The sequence below is a fragment of the Mauremys reevesii genome, linkage group 14, assembly GCF_016161935.1.
Source record: "Mauremys reevesii isolate NIE-2019 linkage group 14, ASM1616193v1, whole genome shotgun sequence".
Classification (NCBI taxonomy): Eukaryota; Metazoa; Chordata; order Testudines; family Geoemydidae; genus Mauremys; species Mauremys reevesii.
In genome coordinates, this window is record NC_052636.1 from 18999903 (window position 1) to 19009586 (window position 9684).

A 9684-nucleotide genomic window follows, 5' to 3' on the forward strand; every position below is an offset into this window, starting at 1 on the left:
AGTGTTGGACTCTTGCTCTTTCAGGAGAGGGTGACCTTCAAGGAAGTGGCTGTGTATTTCACCAGGGAAGAGGGGGCTCTGCTGGACCCCGCTCAGAGAGCCCTCTACTGGGATGTCATGCAGCAGAACTATGAGAATGTGACCTCGCTGGGTAAGGATTCCTGTTCCCTCTGTTCTTGGAAGGGGAAATGAAGAGTGACGGTTCATGCCATCCCCACAATGCCACCTCTACTCTGTCCTGTTTTAGCATCACCCCAATATGCCAGTGACACACACACACTACCAGAGACCCTCCCAAGCTGCAGAACACTTTGGGAAGAGAGCACAGGAGCAGTATCACACAGTGCCAAATATCTCCTCTTTACTCAAGTAAAACTGGGGGTTAGGTCCAGCATAATGAATAGAAGCTTCCTACCCCTGGCCTTCTCTCAAACCCTGAGCCTTCTCTACCCAAACCAGAATGGGCTTGGTATGTAACAAGCAGGTGGCTGGAGTCAGAGCTGCTGGTCCAGGGTGACTTATCACACAGACACTCGGTGCGGCCTTGAATGCTGGCTGGGGATATCCAGACAGGGGAGCCCCAGCAGCAGAACACTGAATCTCACCCAGGATTACAGATGACACAACTCCTCACTGCTCTGGATTGCAATGGAATGTAAATGTCTTCACACCTTCCCCCTGCAGGAGAATGGCTGTTTGATCAGCTGTTTGCCTTGCTGTCTCTGAGGAACTGCTCTGTAGGTGTTCCTCAGAATTTTGACTTTTTCAGTAATATCATACTGTAAAATCTCATAACTTTACATACAGTGTTACTACACATTTTAACAGGAGGATAATATTCAGTAGGTTATGTGTTTTGAAATGATACCTCACAAGCCATACTGCGTACAAAATTGATCATAATTTTCTAGAAGAGTGAACATAGGGGTGTAGACTGACACAGTGTCTGTGTGTGTGTTCCCAGCAGATATGTGGGTATTTCAATCCCTCATAAGCATAGTGTTCGGCATCTTCAAGGACCTGGGGAACTGGTCCTGGGAATTCACTGGTTTACCAAGTGTGACACTGTATGGAATTGTGAGACACTTTGGTATTAATAATAAAAATAATAATATAATCTGATAAATTTGCAATGAATCGTGCTAAATATGCCATGCCAAGTGTCAGTGAAAATGTTATGATTTGCCAAGTATGGTAATTTTGTTTCTACGTTTGTATCACCTTTGTATTGTGAGTTATAGATATGTAGGGTATATCTGTATTTCCAGACTTGTGCAGTGTTTCTGGGTGACACCCCCAGACATATTGGCATCAACACTGCCTAGCCTGTTTGATGGCCCATTCAGGGTCATCATCTGTACAATGAGCCCATGGAAAGGACCAAGAGGATACACCTATTGAGTCAGCAAGACATGCTGGGGTATGCCTGTGTAATGAGAACTCCAAGGCTTTTCCATGCCACGTGCTGTGAAGCTTGTGTTTGGGACACAGGAAGTACAGGCCACATGGCAAAAGGAATATAAAGGGCATCTGCATCATCTCCATTTGTCTTCAATCCCCCTTTCTACATCTGGAGCAACTTCTCTACAAACTGAACCCTGGAACAAAGGACTGAATGACCCATCCAAGCTATGGATGTGTTCCAGACGGACTTTCAAGCCAGCAACTCACCAATACTGCTAAGAACCTGATATATCCATTTTGGAATGTATCTGACTGCGTTCCCATATAACTTCTTTCTGTCTTTCTTTCCTTTAAACCTTTAGTTTAGATGCTAAAGGATTGTCTGGAAGGATGGAATTTTGGGTAATATCCAAACCTATACTGACCTGGTGATGTGGCTGAGCCTTTGGGGTCAGAGGAACACTTTGTTTATGTGAGCAGAGTTTTTAAATAACCTCTCACTGTACTGGACCTCGCTGCTGATTAGGAGTCAGAGAACTGGGATGCAATAAAGGGGGCTGTGTGATTTCTTTTTTCAGCTTTTCGATAACCCAGTTGGTGACTGGTCAGTGAGTTTAACTTCAGTGTTAACCAGCAGTTCTGGGAGCATCTGCTCTCCCTTTTTCAGCCTGCCCTAACTTTGGCATTTTCAGTGAGAACTGCCCCTGGCCCACCAGGTCACACTAGGCACTGAAGTTAAATTAATAGAATGTTTGTTTTTTTATGACCAAGTCTTATGAAATCAACTGAACTCCTTTGTATTCTTTCATCTGAGCAGGGTTTCTAGTTTTCCAACTTGATGTGATCTCCCAGCTGGAACAGGGGGAAGAGCCATGGGTCCCAGACCTCCAGGGTTCAGAGGAAAGAGAGATCCTGAGATCTTCCTGCACAGGTGAGGAAACATTAAACCACCTCAGAATCTGTAAGTGCCTGAAGGAAACATCTGGGATGCCCTACAAAGCTCTTGGGGAGGTCTCTCAGTTCATTATTGTCCCTTGCAGGGGTCATATCCTCAGGGTAAATATAGCTCATGGCTTCCTATAGCTCCTAGCAGACACCAGGCAGTAGATTCCTCCCTTCCCCCTGCGTATTTGGATGGGATGTGAAGGCTGAATTCATCCCCCTCCTCTCTCCTACTTGGGGGAAGAGTTTGGGGTAGTTCAGCTCCTGATTTTTATTTGACCTGTCTTCAGCACTTGTTTTTGTTTGGTCTTCCCCTTTCCATCCCTGTTTGAGGTTTCTGTCTCTATCACAGCAGGTGATGCAATGGCATGTGAGAAAGAGGAGCAGAGTTCTCAGCCTGAAAATGTTGAGCCAGTGGGTAAAAAGAGAGCATTATCTCAAAGATCGAAAAGGAATGTATCCAGGAGTCATGAGCAGGGAAAATCCTGGGAGATTCAGCACAGACCAGAAACAGATCAAGGAAACCAGCCAGGGAAGAAAGTGGATAAATTTATTTCCTGTTGGGGAACTCAGAAGGTCCTCATGGAAACCACAACACAGCAGGATATCCTCAGGCGAAAGAGAAAAAATACATGCAGGGAGTGTGGAAAAACCTTCTCTCACAGCTCAGCCCTTTCTGTACATCAGAGAATCCACACAGGGGACAGGCCCTATGAATGCCGTGAGTGTGGGAAAACCTTCAATCGCAGTTCGCACCTTATTAGTCATCAAACAATCCACAGAGGAGAGAGGCCCTATGAATGCCGTGAGTGTGGGAAATGCTTCACTAGCAGCTCAAACCTTTCTCAACATCAGAGAATCCACACAGGGGAGAGGCCCTTTGAATGCCGTGAGTGTGGGAAACGCTTCACTAGCAGCTCAAACCTTTCTCAACATCAGAGAATCCACACAGGGGAGAGGCCCTTTGAATGCAGTGAGTGTGGGAAAAGCTTCACTAGCAGCTCAGACCTTTCTAAACATCAGAGAATCCACACAGGGGAAAGGCCCTATGAATGCCGTGAGTGTAGGAAAACCTTCAATCGCATTTCACACCTTATTAGGCATCAAACAATCCACAGAGGAGAGAAGCCCTATGAATGCCGTGAGTGTCGGAAATGCTTCACTAGCAGCTCGGCCCTTTCTGTTCATCAGAGAATCCACACAGGGGAAAGGCCCTTTGAATGCCGTGAGTGTAGGAAACGCTTCACTAGCAGCTCAAACCTTTCTCAACATCAGAGAATCCACACAGGGGAGAGGCACTTTGAATGCAGTGAGTGTGGGAAACACTTCACTAGCAGATCAGACCTTTCTCAACATCAGAGAAACCACACAGGGGAGAGGACCTTTGAATGCCGTGAGTGTGGGAAATGCTTCACTAGCAGCTCAAACCTTTCTCAACATCAGAGAATCCACACGGGGGAGAGGCCCTTTGAATGCCGTGAGTGTGGGAAAAGCTTCACTCAAAGATCAGTCCTTTCTAGACATCAGAGAATCCACACAGGGGACAGGCCCTATGAATGCACTGAGTGCGGGAAAACCTTCAATCGCAGTTCGCACCTTATTAGGCATCAAACAATCCACGAGGAGAGAGGCCCTATGAATGCAGTGGGTGTGGGAAATGCTTCACTAGCAGCTCAAACCTTAGATTTAATTTACCCTGGTTCCTCAACTGTTGCTACAGCTCTAGTACCCATCAATCCAAAGACTGAGAGAAATGGAGAGTTCCAACCATTGTCCTTTTAGTATCTTATTGTTCCTCTCTGTTTTTTGTGCTGGCCTTTCTATTCTATCATTTTCTGCCTTTGTTTAGTTGGTAACAGTTGGTTTCCATCACTCACGTTTGTTTGTTTAAATCTCTATCCGTTGTTAAATAAATTTTTTGCTTGTTCGATAACTGTACTCAGGTGCTGTGTGAGATACAGTAGCAATGGCCCACAGTAAAACTAGTAACCTGGGATACTTGGGGAAGAGAGGATCTGGGATTTCACCAAGTATCTGGTGATCCGGGCTGGACCCCAGAGGGGGACACATTGAAGGAACTCAAGGGTTAAGGTGGCTGCTGTAGCTCAGAGGAGGGTCCTTGAGTTCCAGCAAGCTGGTGAGTTTGGTCACTAACATCCAGCTGCCAAATGTAAAACTCCCTCTTCCTTGTGGCAGGTGGCAACAAGGAGACTCACAGTCCTCAGCACCCTGAGAAGGGTCACAATGTGTCTCTATGTTGATCCACCTGTCAAATTCACACAGGGAAAGCTCCCGATAGCACAAAACTCTGCCCTATGAAATCATGGAACATGTGCTCTTTGCTCTGTGAAAGCATGTAAAGAATCCAAGCGCTGGAGGACAGGGTTTGGGTCCAGAATGACCTAGACAAATTGGAGGATTGGGCCAAAAGAAATCTGAGGAGGTTCAACAAGGAGAAGTGCAGAGTCCTGCTCTTAGGACGGAAGAATCCTATGCACTGCCACAGACTGGAGACTGACGGAGTGAGGGGGGATTTGATAGCAGCCTTCAAGTACCTGAAAGAGCAGCAGTGTGGGCTTTCTCCTGGCCACTTTTGCTGGGCTGGGCAGGCGTCCTGGAGGCCTTTCTAGAAGAGCATTGGGAACTGAGTTAGAAAAACCAATGTGAAAACCAGAACCTCAGGTTTAGACTCATTTATTTATAATATTAAATCTTCAATTCTAGTGTCACAGTCAATACAATTGCTTCAGCCTGATAGTTGCCCAAAGAGAAACTTAACTTCTCTCCAAAGGGAGTGGAGGGAAAGCACTTTTCAGAGTCCAAGAGAGACAAGGTGGTGAGGGCAAGAGCTTGCAGAGGACCAACCTCTGTTGGTGAAAGAGACAAGCTGTGGAGCTAACCCCACACACTTCTTCAGTTCTGTGTAGCCTGGAAGTTCGTCTCTTCCATAACCAGCAGTTAGAACATAAGAACAGCCACACTGAGTCAGACCAGTTCATCTAGCCCACTCTCCCGAAAGTGGCCAATGCCCGGCACCCCAGAGGACCCCTGGGACCAACATGGATACACCACCACCACAAACAAGGTTAAAAGTCAATGCACATGGAGAAAGATCTTGTGTTTCATTCCTTATGTCCTAGTCCCATCATGTGGCCATTTCCTTTTCTTCCTTTCTGTTAAAAGCTTTGGTGTTTTGCACAGAAACATTATTTCCCCAGGAGAGACCCAGGAGTGGGGGCTGCATTTCTGTGCCAAACAGTCACTGGAAGGGGGCAGATAAAGGCCTTTAGGATGAGGCGTCCGTCACTGTCAAAAGATCATCTCCCTCCTGCAGGTCCCTGGCAGCCTGAATTTGTTCCTTATGCTCCCAGAGTCTGGGGGCTGGAATCAGCACTACCCAGCCCCTCCGTATGTAGCAGGAACAAACACAAACCTGGTCTTTAAAACAAGCTGTCCCCTTCCTTCTCAGGGAAGATTTTTCTGTGATTGAAGTTGAGCTTCAGTTCCCCTCTCCTGGGGTGGGGCGGGTGTGGGGCCAGCTCCCAGTGAGATCTGTTTTCACCATTGCCCCCTTTCAGTCACTCTGGGATGGTAACTCTGCCCCCAGCTGTCAGGCAGCTTCCAGCCCATCCACCCTGTTCATTAACTCCATAGTCATGTGTCACCCCCTTTGCCAGCGCACAGAACCTGCAGGAAAGCTACTCCTGCCAGATGCATTGGTGGTTTAGTGGTGTGCAGAGGTGTCTTCTAAGTAATTCATCTGGGTTTGATTCCCAGTCAATGCAATAATGGCTTTTCTCTTCTGTTGTTTCCTCATCTGGAAGTGGTTTAATTTCAATCACATTGTGTTACAATCACATCATCTATAGAATGAAACAATAAATGTGTTAAAGTCCAGCAGGTCATACAGGATGGAGGCACACAAGGGGCTGGAATGTATCATCTGAGAAAGACAGAACACTTGGAAACCTGCATCTCCCCTCCCCTGGCCTTGCGTGTTATGATTCTAGCTGCGTGAGCTGTTTGTAGGATGTTCCGGCATGATGGGGAAATGAAGTTTTGAGTCAGTTTTTGCTCCTGCAGATTCCTTTGCTGTTATAATTATAATGACATGAACAAAAGGGAGGCAAAATAAACATAAACCCCAAATTGCAATACAGGCGGGGAAAGAGACGATCACGGTTAAGCCAAACACGTCAAAATAAAAATTAATACTAAAAAAGGGGAGAGGGGAAGAGATCAGGTATGTGGAGATCCCCTTGATATTTCAACGCACATTGTTAGAATCAAAGTTCATACTTGACACTGGAAAACCCACAACTACCTGTCTCTCTGAACACCTATGATGAGCAAGATGGAGTTGGGACACCTGTTCTGCTTCAATCATTTACTGTCTCTCTGTTCTCTCCTTCTTCTCCCCCCAATTCCTCGTCTCCAATGTCTCTGCCTTTCTCCTCTTGCTCCCTCTCCCCTGCCCTTTCCAGGAACTCACACTCTACAGCATTTAGGACAAGCCAGAGCTCCCATGTTCTGCACATGAGCCTGTGTCAGAGGACGTGTGACCCCGGTCAGAACCAGTCACCAGATCAATATGACCCTTTATGGGCGACTTCTCTGCCTGCTCTGCAATTTACATCTCCCCTCTCCCCCCCCCCCCGCAAACAGGGTGGGGTACAGCTCTGACAGAGGCCTAACAGGAGAAATTTTAGCCCAAAGACAAATTTGTGTGAAATGCTGAGAAGTGAAGAGCCCCCTTCCCCTCCCCCCAAATCCCCAGAACTCTAGTGTCACCCCCATGGCACCAGCACCGGGAACCCAGTGAGATGGGGTTACAGAATACAAGGGGGGAGGGAGCAGGGGAGAGAGGTGACAGGGAGTCTCTCTCTTTCCTTCTCTCGTCACTTTCTGTTCTTCTCTTTCCTTCCAGGAACTGCAGTCACAGCAGGGAGGGGTTTGTCTCCGTGTCTATCACGGAGGTGGTGGAAGTGACGGATTCTGTGATTTCCTGCAACCTCCGTGACTTCTGCAGTGGGCACAGTGGCTGACTCCAGGGCCACTCAATCAACTGGCTCCAGGGACCGCCCAAGCAGCGGCCAATGCGGCTGGCCCTGGGGACCACTTGACCAGTGGTCCCGAGGGCAGCAGGAGCAGCCACAGCTTGGTGGCCTCTGGCAGCACTTCTGGGGTGGCCAGAGCAGCAGCTGGCCCCCTGGGGCTCCCCCCTGCCCTAGCAGCAGCTGGAGTGGCAGCGACTCTCAGGGCTTCTCCCCTGGTAGCTGGTGCTCATTATCCATCAAATAAATCAAAACACTTCCCCCTGCAAGTGGATTTAGCCCGGGACCCTCAGAGTCAGCAGCTGTTACGCCCCCACTGAGCTCTCTGGTCAGGTGTCCTAGTGCCGGGAGCCTCCGATGTAGATCCTAAAATAGCGTTTTTGCACCAGGGGCAGCTGAAATTTTGGACCAGACATTGTAGCTCCACTGTTATTTTACTGAATTGCTTCAAAACAGCAAGTGTAGAAAGTCTCCTAAGTGCCAGGCTCTCTGCCATGGAAACAGCTGCCCCTGCTCTCCAGGAGTCTGTGCGTTCCACCCAGCAACGCACACACCTGCTCCGCACTGAAGGGGGGTCAGACAGTGACGGTAACGCAAATCTTCAGACTAGTAACCCAGGTCCCTTTCTTTAACCCAGGACGTGCTAGTCACCTGTTAGCCATGGTGTTATCTTCATCTTCAAATACCTCTCAGGACATTGAACAGAGGAAGTGAAACCCCCTCCCCCGAATGGCTCCCTGTTGAGGTGTTGTACCGAACCTGCCCCTGGAGACTATCTGGTTTTATACTCTTAGAGCTTTTTCTCTTCAAACCCCTTATTCCAATCTCTGGGCCAACCTCCACATTTCAGAGTTTAGAATTTACTCTCATCACCCTCCTATGGCACTTTCCATGTGAATTGGGCAAAGAAAGTGGGGGAAGCTCCGTGGCTAATGAAAACCAACACTCTGGGTGAGGCCTGAACTCACACCCACAGCTATATTTCCCCCTGCATGAGCCACTATAGGTGCTTCTTAGACAAACTTGGGCTGTAGGTGGTTATGTGTGTCTGTGCTTCACCACTTCGGCTGCTCTGTGAAAAGCTGATGGTTCAAACAGAAGCTGGTGGGGTTTTGTTTTGTTTTAAGCAATTAGAGTCTAGTACATTTTAACAGGCAGAAAATGTCCTATTCTGGTCTAGCCCCATTTGACTCCTTCTGTCCATCTTCTTCCTTCGCCCTCAGTGTCTTTCCTTCCCCATTGGGGACATGCAGAGATGAACCCCAGTCAGTCTGTGTCACAGAGAGTCTGTATCTCCTAAGGAATGTGGGTGAAGGATTCCAGCTGAATTAACTCCACTCACCTGGGTTAGAAACATTTGTTTCTTTCGAGCACATAGTGGGAAATGGGACATTAATTCAGACCCAGGAGGCAAGGCAGAGAGGCTTCATGCTCTTGATCTCCATGAAGGGAGAGAGGATCCCCAGGAAGGAACAGAGCTTCCTTTAGATTCAAGCTGGGTCTCCTGGAAGTTGGAAAAGACCCTTGGTCACTGAGGATCTCATGGGATCGTGCTGCTCCAGAGGCTCGAGAGTCCTGGGCGCGGGGAGGGTGTCACTGCACAGTCTGAAATGGAAGGGAGGACCCTGGAAGGGAAGGGGAGGAACAGAAAATGGAGAGGAATGAAACAGAATAAACGCCTCTTCTGTCTCCCATCCCCAACCCAGCAAGAACTGTTATCAGTGGGGAAACTCCCCACGATGAATGGCAGAGACCACAGAGACATTTGCCTCATGCTGAGAAGTAAGGTGACCAATCACCAAGTGTGAAAAATCAGAGAGCTTCCCCAGATGCATTGGTGGTATAGTGGTGAGCATAGTTGCTTTCCAAGCAGTTGACCTGGGTTCAATTCCCAGCCAATGCAATGATATGATGATTCCTCCACTGGGAGTTGGTTTAATTTCAGTCATGTTGTATCAGTTTATCAATGGAATAAGAGAATCAGTGTCCCAAATCCCAACAGGTCATTAAACACCCAGTGGAGGAAGAAAGGGGTGGGACTATATAATGAGCAGTTGGAGTCATCCTGGTATTACAATGCTTGGTTTATTTTTTTTTTAAATTCCTTTACTTCCCTCTCCCTTTTAGACTCAGAGCCTTTAAGGTCAGAAGGGACCAGTGTGATCATCTAGTCTGACCTGCTGCACCTTGCAGGCCAAAAGACCCCACCCACCCACTCCTGGAATAGACCCGGGAGGGGAGGCAGCTCTGTGCACTGCCCCTACCCCAGGCAGCACATGGAGGC

At 48.0% G+C, this 9684-nt stretch overlaps 1 protein-coding gene and 1 non-coding gene across 2 annotated transcripts; both read left to right on the forward strand.

Annotated features, from left to right (window-relative positions):
* Positions 1–2991: 2991 nt before the first annotated feature.
* LOC120381643 (zinc finger protein 345-like) lies at positions 2992–3960 on the forward strand (the record flags this gene model as incomplete). Its single annotated transcript, XM_039499791.1, has 1 exon — positions 2992–3960. A coding segment is annotated over one exon (969 nt), but the record flags the coding sequence as incomplete, so codon positions are not given.
* Positions 3961–9231: 5271 nt separating this feature from the next.
* TRNAG-UCC lies at positions 9232–9303 on the forward strand. The gene has a single exon. It is a non-coding gene; the product is annotated as a tRNA-Gly (tRNA).
* Positions 9304–9684: the final 381 nt, after the last annotated feature.